General features: G+C 38.2%; 1 protein-coding gene across 2 annotated transcripts in view; it reads right to left on the bottom strand.

Annotated features, from left to right (window-relative positions):
• Positions 1-13,500, bottom strand: part of MEGF11 (multiple EGF like domains 11) — a 211,858-nt gene extending 198,358 nt beyond the window's left edge. The window contains exons 1-3 of one of the 2 annotated variants that reach the window (XM_068409942.1): positions 13,394-13,500; positions 11,413-11,514; positions 9,756-9,856 (exon numbers count right to left, since the gene is read on the bottom strand). In XM_068409942.1, coding sequence (XP_068266043.1) covers positions 9,756-9,856; positions 11,413-11,514; positions 13,394-13,497 — 307 coding nt within the window. In that variant the 5' untranslated portion in view covers positions 13,498-13,500. The remainder of the gene's footprint in view (positions 1-9,755; positions 9,857-11,412; positions 11,515-13,393) is intronic. The other variant, XM_068409943.1, reaches the window with a different exon arrangement.
• Positions 13,501-23,764: the final 10,264 nt, after the last annotated feature.

Consider the following 23,764-nt stretch of genomic DNA (forward strand, 5'->3'; position numbering starts at 1 on the left):
GTTTGCTAAAGTGAATATCTATGTTAGAAATACTGATCTTAAGATAAATTATTCAAAAATGTTTTGTGATCAAATCTACAATAGACTGAAGTTTCATGAAAAATTTCCCTGGGGAGCCTTAAAAAAACCTTTATTAAAGTGAAAAGCATGTGCAACAATACACAAATATGAAGTGGAATGCTACAACCCCGTGACAGAAAGTAAAAGAAAATGCCTGTGTAAACAGTCAAAGAATTTCTGGCTCTAGAGGAAGTATCCATGGCTGGTTAGAAGAGCTCCGTCTCTGATTAGCCTTTTTGATATCTGATTAATACTCTTACCCTGTACTAGAATATGAAGTGTTAACAGATGCTTTTCAAGCTATCAGCTGGCATCATCTTCCTCTTTTGCAGAGGACAGTCAGGGAACCAAAAACGAACACTGATTTGTCAACTGACTCTACTGCAAACCTAAAATTGCGATCTATGTGCACTTGGGGCACCTTCAGTTCACTCCTACTACCCATTTTGCCCTATTACACTCTTTTTTCTTTTGCCCTGGGAAGATTTCATGCAGTTTCGCTTCACTATCACCCACTTCAATAAAGTAACTCATGCCAATATCTCAGGAAGGTACTTTGCTATATAAAGCTACAGAAATATTTAGTACATCCATATGAAAGCACAACTTAATCCAGAGAGCAGTTGTTACTTCAACAGCTGACATTCATTGTTGTTGAGGTGATAACACTACCTAGAAATGGTGCATATCCACAGGTCTCAGCCAAGTTGATGGAAACTGGAGCATTCAACACCTTTGAAAGCCAGGCCCCTGATGCAAAAGTACGGTTTCAATAGAAAGAAGTTACTTCTAAGTTACTTCTTTTCTAAAGTCTCATCTTCTGCACCATTTGGCATCTTAATATTTTTACACTTTGGTCTAAATGATTTACGCTTCAGAGTTGTAAGTACTTTCTATTTTAACATATGTGATGGCTTTCTACAAATTTTGAAGACTCGTTTCATAACAGACTACTATCTGTTTGCATTAAGCTACAGAGTAGCTGGCCTATTTTTATAGGCTATCACGTGTTCATCAGAAATGGATGCAGTTGCAAAAGCAATTGGAAAATCCACAGAATAATACATCTTTATTCCACCATGAGACACGGAATATGTGCCACACATGACAAAGCTAATTGGGAACAAAGGGAACTACAACCTTTTTAAATTCCCACCCAGTAAACCCACTCCCAGGTATTATCTGGCATTTGAGAAACCAACATCAATAATCACAACTAGGCTGGTATGGTATTTCATACAGCAGGCTCACGTGGCATTCCTAGTGTGGATGTCATCGGTATTTTTAAGAGGGACTGCTAAAAGGAGGTAATAATTACAGACACTCGTTCCAAAAGTTCACATAAAAGAAATGTACATTATGCACAGGAAGATGCTGCAAGCAAGATACTTAAGCCTAATGTGCAGCTTTTGGGCCAAATTCAATCCGCCAAGTGCTTCAGTCAGTCTCATTCCTGTGATAGAGGAGATGGGGAATAGCTGAACTGTAAGTAAATGCACCCAGGTAGCCAAACGCCTCCTCCTGCCTGCACAGGTTGACATATTTAGGGCATCCAGGGCTGTTGCTATAAATGGCTGAGAGACCAGAGGGTGGCAGGAACAAGGACCACAACCTTCAGCCAGCCCAGACAACTGCCAGCACTGGCTTGTCTTTTCCAAGGTTCTGAAGTGAGTGAAAAATATTTGAAGAGAGTGGTTTACAACAGCTTTCAAAGTAGTCCCTTGTCACTACTGAAACTAAGAGGTGGAAAGACAAAAAAAAAACCATAAGAAGATTTCACGAGGATCATATTGATGAGTATGTTTTATTAACTACAGTGGGGCTGTATGTATTGGCTGGGATGGAGTTAATTTTCTTCCTAGCAGCTTGGATGGTGCTGTGCTTTAGATTTTTGACCAAAACAACGCTGATAATGCTAACATTTTAGCTATTGCTGAACACTGTTTGCACAGCATCAAGGCTTGCTCTGTTTCTCACACTGCTGCCTCCCCCAGTGAATAGATTGGGGATACGCAAGAATCTGGGAGGGGGCAAAACCAGGCAGATGACCCAAACTAACCAAAGAGATATCCCATGCATTTTAACAGTAAGCTCAGCAATAAAAAGGGAGAGGAGCAGCTTTTGGGAGATTAGCCAGCTTTTGCTCAGTAACTGGCTGGTATCAGTCTACCCATGGGAGGTGGGGAGTGATTACCTTTGCATCACTTGTTTTGTTCCTCTCTTCTTCCGATTCTCTTTTGCTTATTAAACATTTTTTGATCTTGATCTACAAGTTTTCTTTCTTTTACTCTTCCTTTCCTCTTCCCCTGTCCCACCGTGGGAAGTGAGCAAGAGCAGCTGTGCGGGTCAGTGAGCGAGCAGGTACTGGGGGGTTAACCCACACCACTGTGCTATGTTATTATTCCATTGTATGCACTTCAGACATTCTTGTAGCAATATTGATTCATTTTTATTTACAGTTGCAATCTTATAAGATGCCTAGAAATGAGGAAGAGGCACAACTGGTACTTACACCTGGCATAGGTTGCAGTAGCTCTTTTGTTCAATCAACAAGGAATCTGCCTTAGAATGGTCCCCCACACCTGACTGATGGGTTCCCAGACACCCAGAGCTAATGTGTGACAAAGACTCTGGAACTGGTCAGGGGTGGGGGGTGTCACAGCCAGAGGAAACTACAACAGAAAAGAAGTGGAAAAAGATGCTATCTCAGATTTTGTATGTCCATCAGAAGCTCTTTTTAAAGGCCATCTAGATTTAGGTAACTTCTTTTCTTCTCTCTCCCCCCCTACTAGGCTTTTAAACTTCTTCAGAGCACAAGTGAAAGAAATCTATTAAACAGGAGAAGGATGTAAAGGAGAGGTCAGGAAAACAACTTCAATTTTAAACATGTGTTTCATTTCACACATCTGTCTTCTTCCTGACCCTATTGATTTCAGTAAGTTAACCCAGCTCCCCACACGTCTGGACTGCTAATGAACTTCAAACTCTTTTGGAGGGAAAAATCTTCTGGAGTTCTGTGCCTTCATAATTCAATAAATGGCAAATATCCTGTATATGTCCTCAAAAACAGTTCACTCATATGAGATGTACAGAATCTTGTTTTTATAAGTCTGTGCAAGTGAATGGATACCAGCAGCATAGGAAGGATTGAGCCATAAAGCTGTTGTGGATTAGCACTGGTGCAATCCACACCATTCTAGACCAGTGCAAACTAGCATTAACAACACTGAAATGTGTTAAAGCAGGAGGAGGAAGAAGCAGATTTTGAAAGGCAATTGAGACATTAAAGAAGACGTGGAAGTGAGGATGAAGTAACTGAAGATGTCCATTCAAACTTGCAGGATCTCTGCTGCTTTACAGCAGCTGGAGACCAACCTGTCTTTGCTAAAAGTGGGCAAATTAGTGGACTAAACTTTGCACGGGTCTTTCTTTGAATTCAACAATGAACTCACATCTATGATTCTTGTGTCTTTTTTTCTGATCCTCCTGAAGCTTCCAGGCATCCAGGCCATTAGCATGAATACTACAAGTAGCCCTGGATCCAGTCCCTCCTTCTGTTTCTCATTCCCAGTATTCTTTTATACTGATCCAACTGAGCTTGCTGAAAGCAGCCAGAAAAGCTTTTTTACTGCTACGCTAGCAACAGCCTAAATCTTTTTCTAACTATAATGCCTGCATAATTTTTCCTCTGATATTATTAAGCCTCTTGAGACATTATATAGCTGCAGCATGCCCTCCTTTCCACCTTTATGCTATTCTCATTCCTCTGTATGAACATTTTGTTTCTCCTCCTTCCACTGCATTTCTTCCAGAAGCCCTTCCCTTATTTCATTACTACTCCCCACCAGCATCTTTGCAAATCCATCAGCACCCAGAAGCTGACTGCAAATATAAAATGATGGATGGGAGATGAGAATTGATTTTTTCACCTTGCCATCAAAGAGGTCTCTCCATTATCTTTAGGCTAAATAGTAACCCAGTGTCTTCATCTATGCCACAAAATGAACTGACCTACTTATGAGGCTGGTCTCCCTCTTCCTATTCACATACACCTGCCTCCCAAGATGCTCAGAACGAATAAGCAAAGGCCTCTACTGTTTGCAGAGCTGTGGCCTGCTCCACTGTGTTCTGTAAAAGGATATATTAGACATTGGTATATGGCTCCTAGGTTGCACTCAGCAGTATGGTAGCAGAAGTTGAATGCAGATAACCAGCTCTGTTGCATGTTCCTTCTGTTGAATTCCTATCAACCCACGTGCTCACTCAATAGGAAACGGATTCCTCCCAGTCACCACACAGTGGTAAGAATGTTGCTGATACTATGACTACGACTACTAGAAGGAGAATTTCTTAATTCCTGTGCAAGTTTCCCCTCAGATGGAAGACAAGGATTCAAGTTATTTTCCCCATATTCTGCACTGGGAAAAGACGTAAGTAGTCATCTCAAATGCTTATAAAAGGAGAAATTTCAAAGCGTCTCCTACTGTAATTTCAACACTATAATTAATAACCTTATATGCAGAATGGCCTTCCACACCATCTTCTCACACTCATACATCCCAAATCAGAAAAAGAATGTCCCCTGATACAAACTATGTACTGCTGTATCATTTCCCTTAATTTATGTTGCATTATTGATGTACAGAACGCCGTACTTGAATAATGTAACAGTAAGGTTCTTACAGAAAGCACTAGCACCAGCTTTAATGTGTGTCTATAAAGATAAGAAAAATATATTTCCTAAGTCCAGCAGTTTTCAAACAATATATTTTCGAGTTACAGGAATGCTCACCACGAGGAATTTAAAATTGAGGTGAGAAGTGGAGGAACAACATTTCTTCTAAAATGTTAATGAGCTATTGCCTTATAAAGTGAAAATAAACAAATCTGACATGTGAACAAACACTATGAATATTCACGAAGTTTAAGCTGCTGATTCAACATTTTCTAAGAGTGTACAACTTTTGCACTGATCACATAAGCTATTAGTTTTCTTTTCATCAGAAGTACACTCTGCTGCGGTGTCGGTGTGTTGTTGTAACACATGCATTGAATTGCCAGTATCGTAATTCATCCAGATGGCAGGAAGCTCTGGAATTGTTACTCCTATAGTACAGATGTTTAACAATCGAGCCATATGGCTCCAATAAGGCAGCCTTGTCAAAGATTACAGAAACTACACTGGGTGTGCAGCCTTGTAAATGTGAGTGCAATCCTGAGGTATGAATGTTCTTATTGCTACAATATAAAAGCATCCATCATACTATGAAGCTGGCATGTCTAACGGAATTACAGAATTTATGACCCATTATTTAAAATCCTGGAAGGAATCAGGTCCCAAATTTGCATAATTTCACCAAGTCAGCTATTAAAAGAACATTCCTCATGTGTTTTTGAAATTCATTAAAGGTGTCAGACATAGGCTAGCTAAAAAGATAGGTAAATAACTACATGCAAATATAATAATGTCCCTAACCTCTGGCCTGAGTGAACTACCACTTTAGGTGACAAACAGATTCAACCAGTGAATTTTTCCATAAGAAGATTTGTCAAAGTCAAGAAGCCCTGATGACGGTTGTGGCATTTGTAATGTGGAAAGCTGAATGTTGAGAAACGATCTGAGATCAATAATATCTTGGCCAAGAAAGGAAAGAACCATGAAATGGTCAATCTATAACTCTACTGAATTTTGGCAGGTTTGAATAACAGATAAACGGCAGCAAATAAGATTGTTAAATCACTAATCCTGTCATTATTACATCCTGTCACATTGCATACATTTATTCATTAGAAAAAAGAGTGTAAGGCATGAAAGTGAAAAATAAAACTGTTAAAAGCTAAAATATCTCAATCTACGAAGAAAAGGTGAATTCCCAACTTTGTGTTTCATGGTTGTTTTTTCTGCCAAAAGTCAGATATAAGTAGCTGCTGCTTGCAGACCCATCTTCCTTTCTCTGATGCTTGGGTCTCTGACCCTTTGTTACCTAGAAGAAACGTCTCTTTTATATAAATCTGTAGTGCAAGAATAAGATTAAAATGGACAGACTGAACAAAGCATTGGCCTCTCAGACAAAAATGTATCCATTTAGTACACAGGGGATCTTTCCACCTGACATAGTCTTAAAGGGAAGTATTCAATTACCATCTACTCAAAGGGTAAAAATCACGAAAGAGCCATGTAATATTCCTTTTCTTTTTCTGTTTTTTGAGCAGCAAAGTATTCAGAGATGCTTTATCTACCACAGATACTAATCTAGGCAATATAATTTTAAAACATCCTCACGAAAGCCTTGAAGGGCAGTTGAACCCTGTGGTTGTTTAAAAAAAGATTTTTCTGCAGTTTATGCATTTGCTCTGCCAAAAGCTTACCTTAGGCATACAAAGTATAGTAAATCATCGTTGCTCTGATTTACTACCCCGACTCTGCTGTTTGTTTTCAGGGACAGCTCAGTGAAAAGCTATGTCATGTATAAGAACATTCAGAGAAGGGGAATTGTTTTGAAAAAACACCAGAATGATAAAAACCATTTCTAAGACATAAATGGGGAAAAGAAAAAAAAAGTAGATGTGCATTTGCAGCATTTTTCAGGTGGTGACTTTTGAATACCATTACAATCCAAAAATATTCCAAGCCCTTTATAGGCACAAAGACAACAATTTCATACCCCAAAACTGTTTAACCTAGGTACTAAGGGGCTGGCCAGATGTATAAATTACCAGACAACAATTGAAATTATTTGACCTTGTGCCTGAATTCCACATTTTATGGGGCAGTAGTATATGAAGATCTCAAAAGGGCAAAGAAGACACCAGGGAAAGAGTAGCAGAGCAAGAGGCTCTGGGTCAACCTGATCATTTAGAACTGAGGGTAGATTTTATTAGACCTAATCCATTTAGTAAGTCCCAGCAGGAGGACAAAGATAAAAACATATATCTGACATTCCTTTAAAAAATAGTAAATGAGAAGGGAAAAGATCAAAACCGTAGCTGAAAGCCTTCACTCCTGCTTTAAAATCCAAGAAACAGTCATTAATAGAGATTTAAACTCAGCCTTCTCTAGTCTAAACATGTCACCGTTAATTACAAAGCTATTTAACTTTTGCAAGAAATAAAGACTGCTATTAATGAAAGAAGAACCAATTAGCCTTTAATCTACACACTGTTTTTTAATCAAACTTTCTTTTGATCATCAGACTCACTGCGGGATGTATTCTTTCCTCCCCATGTTGTAGTGGCTTCCATGATTGCTAATGGAATAGATTTTTAAAGGGCTGGCTGAGTGAGGAGAACCTTCTCTGCAGGGCTGGACTTTCCTTCCTTCATGTCAGTGGGGCTTAGTGGAATCACGCTCCCCTCCAAACCATGCCACCCTACGACAGCATAGGCAAGTCGAATGATTCTGATGGCATCTCCCAACCTCTCTCCTGTAGCAGCTGCCATTAAAGGAGCAGGGACTGAACATGTCTAGAGGAACGTGGGACAGGAGTACTAGACTACCTTGTTAGGAAACAGCAGAGAATACCAGTTTAAACAAGAGAAAGAAATGGGAAAAGAAGGTAAGGAAAGAGGCAAAAGCAGGGAGGTGCCACCAGGAATGAAAATGGAATTCACTGCTGACTGCAAAGAGTGATAAGTGGGAGAATTTGCTTGTTGGTACAGGAACATATTGTGGAAAAACAAAAAAAACCAAAACTAATGGGACCAAGGCTTGATGTGTTAGAAACAAAGGAATGACATGGGAAAAGGATCACATTAGCTAAATATTGTTGTGCCTTCAAACTGTCAGTTGCAGGGTCAGAGAGTTTCAATGTTTTGTTTGTTTTGAGGGTTTTTTTTTGTTTGTTTGTTTTTTATTTCATGTAGCTACTTGTGGTTTCAAAACACTAAGATCAAATATCTAGAATCAATCATGATGGAGAACTTCTTCCTTTACATCATTTCTCTCCCAGCTGCACTTGCTGCTCAGATCTCCCAGGAAGAAGGATAAATAAAAAATATCCCCGAGGCATGCACTTTGCATTTATGACCATGCAGATAATGAAAGACCCTTACTCTTGCACATGTAAACAACAGAGAGAATGTAAGGATTACGTGCACTGTGTCAAACATGAAACTCCTGGTCTGACTAGACACATTCTATCTGTTCTGCATTAACAAAACTTTGGTGGATGGTGTATGCTGTTCTTTCTCCATAATATAAAGAGAAAATCTGCCTAGCAGCAGCAGCACTCTTAACACTAACAAAAAAGCACTTTAAAATAAATGTTAATATCCTCAAAGAATCAGAAAGTCTGCAGAGATGTCCTGCTGTTGCCACCAATATGGCAATCAAAAAATAAAAAATCAATACATTGCAGAGAGAAAAATGAAGACAAATATGTTCTGTGCCAGACAGGATTTTGAGACACAAAATTCAAGTTGGTAATAAAAGTATGTGGAACAACTGCTGAAATGATATTGACACTTGAGAAATTGAAAGGTAAGTACATACTTCAGATAGGAAGGATTTTAGCAAAGACAATAGGTTGCATTACTTTTTTTTTCATGACTTGAGTAACAGCACATCGCACTTCAGAAGATCAAATTATTACTCTCTGTGAAACAAGGCTAATTCTAATGCCTTATCTCAAAGGGCTGGTAATTTTTCCAAGTCCAAAGCTCCTTTCAAGTAACTCTTTGGCATAAAGGTCATTTAAAACGAGATTAGGGTCCATTCATGTTTTTGAGGTGCTCACATATTCCAATGTAAGTACAATATAGGTATTCAGATAAAAACACCAATAGAACTAGACAGAAACAGCTGTAAAGCACTCTGTCAAGACATTTAAAGTTAGCTGGATAACTGTATCATTTTCACTTCTAAATTATTCTATGGCATCTAAACCTGTCAATAAAATTTGGATTCTGATGCTGATCAAAACCCCCTTGTGTTTTTCTTGTGTCATAATCCCATTCTAACAAGATGTAGACAAGAGCTCCCCAGCTCCACTCTCCTTTTGAGCAAAGTGCAGCAAATGCATTCTGTCTCAGAATACTTAGCTGCAATACTGAGAACACGTGACATTAATGTACAGGTCATTTTTAATTAACAAAGCTCTTAGGTGTTGCTGAAAGATCCATTTTGCTTTTTGTCCCCCTCAGACCGATCTAACACACTCCAGAGCTTTTTATTTACTTATATAGTGCAATTAGGACAGTTCTTCTGACACTTGTGAAGCTTTAAAAAGAGTAAAATTACTGACAGGACCCATGTGAAACATAATGAGATTTTAACTGTTCTTACCTGGAGTAAGAACTTTCGAAGTTAAGAGGCAGAAAATTTACTCTGCTGCTTATAGTATGTAATTGTTCATTCCTAAGAGCGTTCTCATTTCCCTTAATTCTTTAACATTAGTGCATACTTGCATAAATTACTCCCCAAAGTAAGGTTTGATTCAAGAAAGTACTCAGGAACTTGATTAAGTCCCTCCCCAACGATTCAGCAAAATTTTACTTAAGTGCTTGAAATGCATATACCTGAAATGACCTGAAATGTTCAATATCTGCAGTTTGGACTGAAATCAGTGGGACCTGACGGTTCTGAGCAGCTCTGAAAATCAGCCCTTAATATTACTACTGCAATACTTATTTAATTTGTCCACAGCTCCTCCACAAATCACTTAATTGTCACATCTGAATCAAAGCTCTGTACATACGTATACAGTAGTCTCCACTTTCGTAATATCCAGGGCAGCACTGAGATCTTCGCCGATACATCGTTCTTAGTCCTCTTCGATATGCTGTTTTATAACTTATCCTAAATTGCAAGACAGAAAGCCATTTGACAACATTGAAAATCAATGCCTGCCGTTGGAATTATATTTGTATTAAATTATAGTAAGGATAGCATTCAATAATTATTTTAAAATGTATGAAAGCTTTTTATATTAAAAGCCACAATAAAAAAAAAAAATCAATACTTGTTTTGAAACTTGAAATATAACTTGTATTATAAACACAGTACTCATGACAGTCAGTCACCGTAGCCCTTCCTAGGAATGCTATATTAAAATATCTCCCCAGTCCTAAAGAAAAGGCAAGATGTTTCTTCAAGAATAAACGATTCATTTCAGCAAGGTGAGCTATCATCAATGGAATGAACAGAATCTTCTACGGAGACCACCGTGTCAGCGTGCTCCACAAGGAATTACCACAATGGAAACCGCTTTCGATACAGAAAATACAAAGTTAACCTCAAGATTTCTTCTTACTCGCTAACGCTTCCAAGGCATTAATGCCTTGCAAAAGGACATTCTAGTCCCAGTTCAGTATTTAAAGCTTGTTTTCCCCACCAGAATCTGTAGCGCACAGAAATTAAAAGGCATTAAGTATTCTGTAGCTTTTCTAGATTTATTCATAGCATTAGCAATGATATCACACTAGAAAAGGAATATTTAACAGAGAATATTTAACAGTGAACACTTCAAAACAGCTTTATGTTAGTTTATTTGAAATTACCTAAACTGAACAAAATCTATTGTCCCTCATGTTAGATAAATTGATGATTGAATTTCCTCTGCTGCGTTCCAAGCTATACAATAGCCCAGAAAGCTCTGCTTCTCTGTTCAACTCCATACATTGTAACACAGAAGCTAAAAAGCAAAACCCCACAGACAGAATGGGATGATGCTGAGCAATCCTTTTTGCTACTGAATGCACGAAGGTTAAGGTACCAATTAGCTTGCTAAAACTCCCTTGAAAGATTGAAAATATTAGTGGATGTTTATTAGGGTACTTTTCTACTTGGAATCAGAATGAATGTAACAGCGATATCTTGCAGCCGGGGAAAAATCAGCTGTTTAGTATCAGCTTTCACAGCTTTCATTCAGTGCTAGAAATGGAGCCATCCTCCTTTTACCCGATTTTCAATACAGATTCAGGTGCAGTATGTCAAAAATGGATCCATTTATAATTATCACTAATCTTCAAGTGCCTGACTCTTTAAGATTTAGGAGCTGCAAGAGCTTCCTACCATAAACGTGGACATGCACTGATCACTGGGAAAGGATAGTGGGTCATGTTTGATCATGCAATAAACATTTCCAATCATGTGGCAGGGTGAATGGCAAGGATACATACTCCTGAATGGCCCATAAGTGACTGACTACCATTGATCTTACTCAAACTTCATGCAAAAAAATCTCTCTACCTCAGTCAATGCCCTAGAATACCAAACATCCGGGCTATTGTACTAAAATACATCTTCCTGTACATATCTGTATTAGAGTACCACAAAAACTTGGATAAATAAAAGGTTATGTGAGGAGGTGAAAAGGCAAAATAAAACTAAAATATCTGGGGATTGGCTCTTACCTGTGTCTAGTGCACTTGAACCAGTTCAGTATGTCAGTACATCTTGTATAATAGATCTGATCAAAAGGATGAGCATAAGATTCCTGTACTGTCACAGCGTAGCTAGGAGTAGACAAAGAAAGAAAGTGAAAGGCTGTTTGTTGCAACATGAAAACTTCAGTCCCCTGTATATGCTACTTATCTAACTCCTGTATGAAAAATAATTAAATCAATAATCTGGATTAGAAACCACAGAGCTCCAACAATACTAAGAATTCAGCAATCTCCTTCCCAAAACACTACTTATTCATTCATCAGGTACTATATTAATTACTATGATTATATTTAAAGTGCCCAGACCTCTCACATGATACAGGAACACAAATCTCATTTACTTGTTAGTCTCAGTCATTTTAGAACATTGCATTGCCCTACAGTAAGTGTGTGCACTGCTCAAGAGACTCATAATTTCAGGTTCTGATCTGGGAACAAGCTCTACTTTATCAGATCTACAATATCTTTGGAGAATGATACTGAAATCATTCTAGGCAGGGTCAAGACCCAGGAATTAGATCCTCCAAGTCATTCATTATATCGATTGTCTTAATCATCCAAGTGATTTACTTCTCATCAATGGGAATGCTGATGTGATTAAGCCCTGTGAGATTGTACCCATAAGGGAATACCAAAATATTTGCTTAGAGGGTCTGATTGGCTTGAAATCGAAGATTGTACTATTACTGCCCTGCTTGTTATGCCCCTTCTAGACAAGCCAACATTCTACTAGATGTTGCTTTTGCCCTTTATCACAATTTGCTGGGTTTCACAATAATGTTTTTACTTCTACTAATGCCAAAACCTAAAATATTTACATTGCTCATTGTTAATGTAAAACAGTAACACTCACAAATCTTGATTATTATTTTATGATCCCGTTTGTTATCCAGCAATTGCCCTAACAATCTTTTCCCTTTGATTTATTAACATCTAAGTAACAAAGTCATCTTGGCCAGTACAACCAATCAATTTTGGTATTTAATTTTTGTTTCTCCTTGATTGGGTCTCTAGGTTGCTGACTTTCTTCAGACAAAATCAATATTTTATTCCTGTGCTCTGAATGCACTTCATCTCACAATGCAGACTGCAAAATTCTATTCCTGTACAGTCTTTGCTTTGCAGCTGCATTACCTACAAACAGTTAGTTCCCTAATTAAGGCTTCTAAAATCAAAACATAGTGCCATTAAAGTATGATTCAATTTTTTGCTCTTGTTAAGGGGTTTATTTTGCTAAAGTGTACAGTAATTCATGTTTGTGTGGAACTAAAACACAAAACAGAACTGGAAATTTAGTAAGTTAAACTTAAGAGTACAGGAACTTTAACCTCTGCGAACAGACACTGCATGAATGTGAACCCTATCAAAGCTAGTGGGTCTCTACGTACTCATAAGAACTGTCCTGCACAGATCCACTTTTAGGACAAGGACACTGTAACAATAGAGAGAATAGAATTACCAGGGCCTTTAACTCTCAGTGCTTTCATGCAGATACTCTTTGATGCTGACACAAATTTGGCAGATACAGCCACAAAGTTCAGGACATGCAGAATAACCCTGCACGTTGCAGCAGGAAGGGCTTAAAACTTAGTCCAAGACTCTAATAGTCTTGCTTAACAACAACCAGAAAAAAAGCTAGACAGAACAAGACCACCATTTCTCTAGGTCTCTCCGTGATAAGTGAAAATACTTCTGTGCAGTCCTCTAGCTGACACTATGGAGGAGCTTTCCAAAGCACAGCTTTGGTGGTCTATAGCCCTGGCTTTAGAACCAATTCTTTGGGGTGATCCAAATCCTGAAAGGCACTCAGAAGTGCTATTTCTGTCATGCAGATCCATGTTCTTTTGTAAGGCGGGATGGTATTTAGCAAATGATGGCTCTTATTTTGCCTTTTAAACGTAAAAATCTGAAACGGCTAGTAAAAAAAAATTGGCAGATTATACTTTACCTTTCCCAATGACTACAAACATTTGGATCATCTGGGTTTAGAGACAGAGTAGTTTCAAGCAGAAAAGACAGAATAAGCCCTTTTAGAATCCACCTGAACAGCATATGTGCCACCATGGTTGTACCTAGATAAAGAAAAGAAAGTATAACCATTAAAGACAACTTTGAAAAAAACATCCTTCTAGGCCTTTTCATCCTTGCTTCTGTGCAAAACCAAATACTGTGGAGTTATTTACAAACTGAAATACCTGAAAAAGCAATCAACTAAACAGTAAAAGTTAAAAAAAAAGTGCAAATGCATTCTAAAAGGATGTTTAAATCTACTAAAACCAATAAATTTGATGATTAAGCTACCCAAGATATTGATACCCCAATGATTCTTCCAAAGCGCATTTCTGATACTAATCATTTTTACAGCTGTCTGTACCAACAAAATAAATAACTGAGGTGTTAAAACAATCTATTTTCCCATCAACCTATAGGCAAATGGAAGAATACCTAAACACCCGCTTTGATTCATGTAAGTGGGTTTTACATGTGTCAATATAGTAGGCTAGATTTGAGACATATGCTTATTACATGAATGAAGGAAAATCAATTCACTTTTCAACTCTTAGATGGGGGAATCACTTAGAATGACAGAGGTCAACGTGTTGGGTCACGTTATGCAGAAGACTGAACATGAAATAAAAATATTTGCATTGAAGTTGGAAATAGATTGTATAAAATTCATTAGGTGCGGTCTCTTCATCATCTTACAGTTCATCTATTAAACTTACACCTCCTTATTGCTCACTTGGGGCTTTGAAACCAAAGTCGTGATGTTTGCCTAGAAACCCCCAATGACATCAGTCAAAACTGAAAATAGGAAATACGAAGCTGCTTTTAGATGTAACTGCATCAGAGGTGTTAATCTGTTAAATGTTAAATCAGTAAAAAATATTTTTAAATATCCATTTCAGGCATTTAATCATCACATAATCCACCATCCAAATTAAAAGTCCCATAAATTATTCCTGGCAACAAGACTGCCCTAAAAATAGATTGACTCTTCATATGATCATCGAAAAAACACATGGCTCATTGCCTCATGGTCCAGAACAGCAAAAGGGATGTTAAGGGGTTTGCACTGCATGGCACTGATATACAGCGCAGCACAAAGAAGTCATCACAAAGCAGAATGAACAGCAGAGGGACAGCCAGGAAAGCTGATCTGAAATTACCTCCTGATTCAAGGCCTTATAAGCTAGTTCAAGGACACCCATTGCCTTTAGTGGATTTGAAGTCAAGATCCCAATGGGAGTAATAGCTCATCTTTTGAATTATTCCTAGAGCTCTGCTAAACCCAAAGATAGGTCTTAAGCCATGTAAGTCATATTAATGTTAATTAACATGATTTAATGTTAATGTTCCCCATGAAACGGATTTAAGTCTGTAAGTGACCATTCTCTACCTGTGGGCTGTTTCAAAGTCCCACGGCACCAATGCAAAAGCTTACTCTGGAAATTAAGAGGGATGACGAGAGAAGGAGAGGGGGTAGTTCTGTTTATTGAGAAGACACTCGCTACACGTGTCCTAAACACTGCCTCTCCATGGAGGAAGTGTCTTGAACAGCTGACCTGCAACAGTTCATGGGACAAAAGTCCAACAAACCTAATGTCCAGTAACTGAGAGCTTGTTTGAGAGTAGAATTGAGCTTTCTTTTAATGTAACCTGTACCAATAATGTGAACTACCAAGTACCAGGCTCAACAAAAGGACAGCCAGCCCTTTAACAAAAATATCTTCAAAAGATGCCTTTAATGTATTACACTAGCTACCATTTGAATAACACCAAATTACAGAGGACAATTTCTACTGAGCACAGTATTTATAGGTTGCAGTTTACCCCCTTTGTTCATTCTCTACACCTTTGGTACATGGCAACACTGAACAAACAGGACTAGAGGAAAGCCTGCTTCTAACACACAGAAATGGTCAAAGCAAGAGCAAAGCAAAACTGCTTAAGGAAATACAACCCTTGAGAGGGGGGTTTTTCAATCAAAACATAGTTCTGTGCTCAGTTTGTTAACTTCTTGAGAACATCACCAGCCTGTGTTTCTCCTTAAATTAATTAAAGGCAGAAAGACAGACTGACTTCTCCCTGAAGACAGTGAGCCTTTGGCATTTGACTAAAGCAGCCCTACATATGAATTCTGTAGTTCTCAGAGATCTCAATTTGTTCTTAAGAAAACAATGTATCAGTTTAGTTTTTAAACCAAACAAACACCAAAGAATTATTTATAAAACTTAATAGCACACAGAATATTTGTTTACAATGTATTTGAAAGAAGTTCAAAATTGTTTTCTAAACTTTTAATGCTAATGCTATTTTATTATCTGTTTATAAAAGAAATGCTTTATGCAATTAATTTTCTATCTTTGTAAGTCAGATCGTATATCAGAAACACCCAACTCTCCAACTACAGCAGAACCCCATTCATCTCAAGTGTCTCTTTTTCTAACTCAAATGAAATATTTCACTTTGATCACTGCTAATAGAAAAGACCTCATACCAAAATGGAATGGTTGCTATTACAAGATTCAGAATAAAACTCTAAATATAGGAGCACATATATTAAAAACCAACATCAAAAAAGAATCCAGTAATGACATCTAATATGGGAGTTTTTCAGCTTTCATTGCTCAGTATAATATATACTACATTCCTGCATTGCATTTAATGTTTGGAACGTGTTCTCCAAGGAGGCAGCATCAGCCTTTCAGGGGAACAATGCCTGTAACCTCATTAAAGGTATAGCCAAATGATATAAACATTTTCAGTGTCTGCCACTCTCCTGAGGACAGGCAGCCTGTTGAGCTTAACAAGAAAACAAATGACACACAGGTCCTCGGTGCAATCCTTAAATGGACTCTGACTTTTTGTTTCTCCAGGCCTGATTTTTCTTTTCAGGAGTGAAAGAAGTCAATTGAGGTACAATTTGGCAAGAAAGAGGGTCTTTCAATCCAAAATACAATCTGGTCATTTTTCACAAATGTCTCAGTCTCTGTTAATTATAACTGATTAGGTTAGGTATCTGTTACTCATTAAGCCATTTTCACATACTTTGCTCCTTTTTGAATAAATTTCAGTACTTCACCTACAATATTGATACAGGTCACTGGTTCCATCACAAAAGAAAGGAAACACACTTTCACTGTTCAGCCCCAAATCGTAGATATGGAAAAAATAGTAGGTGGCAAATCATTGATTTATTTGTCTGTGGAAACACTTTACAAAAACCTTTGCTGAGGAAACTGTGCTGGGGTTTGCAAAGAAACCAGAAGATGCAGATAATCACTTAAATCAGATGAAGTACATGAGAGAATGGACAAAAGCTGGCTGTTACTCTCTTCAGCAGTTTATACAGCACAAGCTGAGGACAACAGTACTCCACAAGATTGAGACCTACATGCAAAGAAAATAAGACCCCAAAGAATCCTTGCTGGGTGAAGCAAGTATCCTCTAAAGCTTTCTCTAGGTGTTGAAGACTCAGCTTTGGTAAAGTTCTTGTGAAAAAGGACTAGTGTATACTTTAAGTGGCTGGGAGAAAAAAGAAAACCAAATCCATAGATTAAATTTCTTCTCTGCTTCCTTGGCTGACAGACTAGAAAATTTAACTAAAAATTACCATTAGAGACTTTTCTGTTCAGGGAAAGAAGTAGTGAAACATTTCATTTTGCCATTACTGTCATAAAATATTTCATAACATGATGTCTTTGTTTAGCCTGCACCCAGGGCTAAACAATAAGCAGTTGTTCTATCACCCAATGTCCCTTCCTCAACCAAGAAATGGAATTGGAAGAAGGAAGGAGACTCGTGGGTTAAAATTTAAACAGATTTAATAAAATAAGGAAAACAATATCAATGCTAATACAAAAGACACAAAATCATACTTAGCTCACAGAGTTGTAGCAAGTTCCTTCAGCGATCACAACCATTGAGAAGAGAGAACAAGAAAGAGGAAGGAGAGAAGAAGAAGAAGAAAAAAAACCCACAGAGCAAAGAGCCCCACCCCTCCCCACAAGCATTCCCTTTTATAGTGACCCTGACGTTAATGTTATAGAGCACACCTGTGGGCCAGCCTGGGGCAGCTGCCCTGGATCTAACTGCTGATGGCCTTGATCACCATCCCACAGCTGGCCACACACTGAAACAACATGGAACAGAAAAGTGATTCTATAAATTTCATCCCCACAAAGCCAGAACACACGACTTTGACACGAAATTCAAACAGAATATCCAGTCTATGACAAAGATCTAAATGGAATGCTTTTGTCTCAATTTGGGGTGAAATGAGTTCTGAACCTGGCAAATTTGGTGTCCAGCTGTAATTAGGGAGGACATTTACAGAAGTGTCTTTCATTAGCATGCAATATTCTTAAATCCTTATATACCTTCAAAGTTCATTCCTTTAGATGTCTAAATGCATATGCAGTCGATTAACCTAGGCTGAATTTTTCCCACAAACTTCCATGCAATGCATTTAACAAAGAGCTAAATTAAAGAGCCTTACCTCAAAGTGCTAAAAATTCCTAATGAATCCTGCTTTTACAGACTATCAGCACGTGAAGACACATGGCACATTAACAAGACAGCAGAAGAAAGCTCTTTGGAAGTTGCTTGGCCCTGTAAGCAATCAGTTTGAAAAACAGAAAACATACTGGGTCAAAGAAAGTGTGTTTGGGGGAGTGGGAACAAATTAAGACAGAAATGAGATAAACCATTCTATATAATTACATATCATAAGATAATTGTGCTATGTCAGACCAAAGACCACTATCCTGCTTTCAGCCAACAGCAAGCAGCTAGGGAAGAGCGTAAGAAGACGGCTGACAGTGACACATCCCTTTGAAACCCTTCTAGCCTCCAGCAATTTCCAAATTTGTGACTTCCTCAGCCATGACTGGTATCTTGGTGTTTAATAGCATTGGATGGATTCTATTTCAATAATTTGTCTAATCGTTTTTGACCGGTTAAAATGTAAATTTTGATCCCCTAAATTTAAATTTTAGTGTCAGCAACATCCTATGATGGTTTCGCATCTTAGCCATGTACTGTATGAAATACCTCCTTTGTTTTTCTGTCTGCCTCCTCAGTTTCATTTGACCCCTCCTTGCTCCTCTGTTAGAAATCAATCAATGATTCTCAGACATTGTCTCCTATCATTTCCTGTCACATAAACAACATTTTGTTTACATATAGACTTTTTCTTCTGTAATATCCCAACAAGAAAGTTCCATTTCTTTCAGGAAGTTTGATGAAAGACCTTGCAAAAGCCTTCTGGAAATCTGACTGGATCTTCTTGATCCACGTGTTTACTTGAAAGAGCATTAACAATTTATGAAGCCTTTACAAAGCCTTGTTGATTCTTCATAAATATAGTACATTTATCAAGAGGTTCTCTAATTCTGTTCTTAATTATAGTTTCTGCCAAAGAGGAAAATCTAGGTGCATCAAAATTAGAATGTATTCTAGTATTTGTATGTGAACGATTAAGGAAAATGCAAGAGAATAGTTAAGCCAGAAAACAAAAAGTTGGATTTCACTGAAGCAGCATTAAAGTGACTGAGGGTTTGCTGATTACACTATTTTAGTCTCTAAGTAGTAGCAAGCTTCCAGCAAGCTGCCCTCTGTGGCATTCCTCCTTCTCATCCCATCTGAAATTTTCATGATCGTTTAGGCAAGGGATCATTTAAACACACACTTCATTTGGCTCTACATCAGATTTTGTTAGAAACAAGCTGTTATGAAAGCTAAATGAGGCCACGAGTTTCAAAACTGATCAGGATTTTTTGGATGCCTCCATTTATGATTAATAACTTGAGATACCGTGAAAGGGCTGAATAATACGCAGAGCTCAGAATGCACGCTAAGAAACAGGTTGTTTTAATCTGGGCAGTCAAGAACTAAGCCACTCCAACTCACTAGTCACCTCTAAAAATTGTTGCCATGACCAACAGAAATATTGCCAATGACAAGCTGTGGTTTTGTTTTGTTTTTAAGGAAAATTTAAAGCTTGTTTAAACAGATAAACACTTCCAGGAAGGATCAGGTACTGAATACAAAAGCACTGACAATGTGATTCTTATCATCTGAGTACAGAGAAATTCAAGTGATAGAAGAACTGGCAGAAACACCAGACTGTGCACTGGGTTGCTGGGTTCCCTCTGCTGACATCTTACACAATTAATGCAGGAAGACAGTAGACAAGAAGCTGCCTCTGTTAACAAAAGATGATATTTCAGTTAACAGGGTCTATTTAAGCCTCTAGAAGCCATTGTACTGAGGGTAAATTATTATCCCTTACCTGCAGTGCAAAACAACTGGTCTATAATTTGTGCTACAAAAAACATGCTGTCAGTCACATATTCAGCTTTTCCACGTTCTCCGTAAGCACTGCTCTCTTCAAGGTTTGTGTGCATCTCTGCCCGTGATTTCAAGAAGGCAGTAGTGAATAGTCACTACTATTCACAAATATCCCTACCACCATTTCTAGACAAGCGTCCCGTCACCTGGAGGTGACATAGACAAGGGGAGAAACAGAGCTGACCTGGACAGCACAACTGCTTTTGACTTTCAGCAGGTTTCCTTTGCAGTGTCCTGTGAAGGCTCACGGCACAGGACCAGTTTGTACAGTTCATGGCTGAATCTACAGTGAATATTGGGAATGAAATAAATTAAACAATTACATGGTATTTTCTGTAATTAACATGACTTGGGAAATAAAAGAATAAAAGCAAAATTTAGAGATTTGCACAGTTTCTGGGGAAGTCATCAAGGAAAAGTATGAAGAGCTGCATCCTGAGACCTGTTTGCTTAGTCTTAGCAGCAGCCACCTCTGCTGCTTTATTCAATGAAGTAGATGCTGTTCAGTACGAATAAAGGAACCAATTCCATTTCCCAAGATGTAATTTTAAAGGCTTTCTTTTAAAGACTGGATAAATACACCCAGGTCCTAACTGCTAGAGTGCCATCATGATTCTCCCTTTTATTCTTTGAACCACAGTTTCTCTGTTTTCCAAAACTGGGTGGGGGGCTGATTTTAACAGGAACCGAGTGTCCCAATCTCTTAAGTTTTTTAGATTTCTAAGCTGTAAAATATACCAGTGTGAGCTGCAATTGCTACAGTGAAGATTGTTACAGTTCCATGGATGTCTTCTGAAGTCTGAAGATCTGCTTCAGTGCTAAGCAGTCTTATAAGCTGACTTCCACTGGAGTCATTGGGAGCTTGGCTAGAGCAAAGCAGGAATAAATAATGAAATAGGCTCTTCTCAATCTATCAAATGCTATTTTTGGAAGCTCAGGATTGTTCCTTCAGTGCTCTCAGAGGAAAACTGGATTAAAATGCTACAGAGATGTGCCACTAGGTAAGCAATCTAGGCAACTAGTTTAGTTATGGCTGATGAAATATATTTATCAAGACAAAGGCTGGTGTATGCGTCTAGGATTCAGTAGTCCTGAGTTTAAATCATACTGTCAAAGGCTTAAGGCGTAACGCTGGGCTAGCAAAGTGGGCTAGACTGAGGTAGCTCAAATTCCACCCAAGTTCTGCCTCCAGTATTTTCTGTAGGCTAGCTCTGAGCCTTCAGAGACACCTCACCACTATGCAACACCAGGCTTTGAAACCTCAGGTGAAATTTAGGACGTACAAGTTCTCAAAGTTTCAGTGTCTTCCACAACAAACGGGAAGAGGACTGACCAACCTGCCAGGTGCTTTAGGAATAAGCATATTACAAACTGAAAAGTGATTAGATACTGAAGCAACAATGTATAAACATATTTGGCATTATCCATCCACTCTGTGAGACCAACATCAACACACGAAGAAATGCAGACACTCTTATTTTATCAGTACTTACACAAACTCAACATCCATGCACAAGTACCAATCCAAAAAGCTATTTTTCATAATAACACTAAATTTCTTTTTCTTAAATAATTGAATAGTTAATCAATAGTCCAGCAGAAATATAATGGAAATATTACATTAACAACACCTAAAAACATTGCTGAAACAGTGCCCAACTCCAGATAATTGCTGGCTCCTTTTCAGAAAGGTCAGCTTGGAAAAAAATTATCTGTGATTTTCTGCCCATAATTTTGTACTTGTACTCAACTACCAGAGTAAAATTGGAAGCCAGCCTTTTGAACATTTGGCCCTTTAAGTTATTAATCCAAACTCAAGTCCACCGAAACGTTAGTGTTCCTTGTGTTGCCTAAGCCCTGAACTGGTCTTCCAAGCCCTGGCAGTTAGGACAGGGAGATGGCTGACACTCCACTGGCACCTTCTGCCAAAAACGAGTTGGCATTGGCAGGCTTCAAAGGCAAAATCCTGGTACCCTGCAGTATTTGAACAGAAAATGACCTCCTTCAATCTAAGAAAGCCTCCTGGGGCAGTCATAGCTGAACTCTCTCAATTAAAACATGGTAAACAAGGAAAGTCAGAGAGAGGCACTTTACACATTTGCCTGCTTAACCCTCCTGCCCTGATCTCAGCTCCTGACCCCTGCCGTAAGGGGCTGGCAGAGGAAGCCAGCCAGTGCTGCAGTATCCCCCGTACTGATCCCCGTCTTTTTGCATCGTGAAATTTTAAAGCTGCTGAAATTGTGTGGGCAGTCACATTCTCTACCGATTTAACAGTATATTTATATTCACTATCCCATGCATATTTCAATATTCCTTCAGATACATTACTTCAGAAGTGAAAGTAAGCTGACACACATCAAAAAGCTGATCTCCCGAGAACTCAAGTTAGCTTGCTTATATATAGCCACCCACATAATCCATGTTCAAGATGTCAAACAATTACAACATATGCTTCCTCAGACACTTAGAGCAACAAAGACCTTGTATCCCCAGAACACACAGGATAAATAAAGCAACCTAAGTGTTACAGGCATGCCCAGATGAGGAATAATATGTTTCTAAGTATTTAGCGAAAAAAAACAACCATTTATTCCAACAGATTTCTTTTACAGCATTTAAAGAGTGCACATGAAGTTGATCTGAAAATGGGAGTAACACGCAATGAAATATAAGGATGTTCAACGTATATGCAGTGAAATAAATTAAGTATGATTCTGCAAAAGTGCTGTGAGAGTCAGAAAAAAAAAGCTGCTTGAAAATGTAGAATATCCTTTACGGTTATATTTTTAAAAATTACTTCTATTTGTCAAGAACAATTGGCTCCTCATTTTTGTCTTCATTTATCTCAGAGGAAAATAAAATGAAACAAACAGCAAAAAAGTCCCAAGTACAGAGAACAGCTGAGCCAGGGACAGATTAAGTAACACAGATTGATGGCTGTTGATCTACAGCAGTACTATCACATCCCAATGCTACAGCTCATATTTCATTTAAAGACCCATCTCTCCTTTTCAAGAAAGAGTGCAGTATTTATGGGAGAAGCCTGATTTGCAAGCCTTGGAGCTGTACTGAGAATCCAGATTCAGTTTTTCCAATTTGCCTTTAAAGTTGGTGAATGCCTTGAACTTTGAAGGTAGTAATCCAAATAAAATGAAACCAAACACTGGAATAAAATGAACACATATTCTTTTCAAGAAGTGCTGCAGGCAGGGCAAAGCTTTTTATCTTCAGTTTCTTCATAAGACAGTAAGGAAATAATGTTTGCTTCCTCTGCATCTATATCTTTACTAACCCCACTGGTCCAATAGCGTATATCTTCATCTGTTCTCCGCTGGGTTTTCCCAGTGCTTTATCCTCCCTGGCATTCTCTGTTACAACAGCACTCAGATGTTCTCTTCCTGCACACAATTTCCCTCTCAGCCTCTTGAAATCTTAATCTAAAATTTTTTAACTTCATAGCTATTAAAAACATTGACTGGCCCATACAGAATATAACTTTTTTTATGAATGTCTGCTAAATATAAGATAAATGTTAAATCAATTTTTAGATTTCTAATGGCTTAAGAATTAGAGTGGCCACTTAAAAACTGCCAATTTTATTTGAAATATGAGAGGTTTCCTCAGAAGCTGCAATAATCCTTTCTGCTTTTCTGTGCCTCTTACAGGGCATATCTGGAACACTATCAATACTGGAGGAATGGTATTTGGTTCAATCATGTCAAAGCTAAAAGCCTGAAGTTAGGTGTCTGTGTAATAATCTGATTTTCAGAGCATGCACAAATCTCTGTCTATCTGAGAATCAAGCCAGTTACTTAGAATCATTAGAATGGTTTGGGTTGGAAGGGACCTTAAAGATCATCTAGTTCCAACCCCCCTGCCATGGGCACCTAAATGGTTATACGCTCGTAGTTTTGGGCTGAATAGATCTGCCCTTCTCTAGGACAGAAAGCTGCTGCCACGGAGA

The sequence above is a fragment of the Nyctibius grandis genome, chromosome 11 (assembly GCF_013368605.1).
Source record: "Nyctibius grandis isolate bNycGra1 chromosome 11, bNycGra1.pri, whole genome shotgun sequence".
NCBI classification, from domain to species: Eukaryota; Metazoa; Chordata; class Aves; order Nyctibiiformes; family Nyctibiidae; genus Nyctibius; species Nyctibius grandis.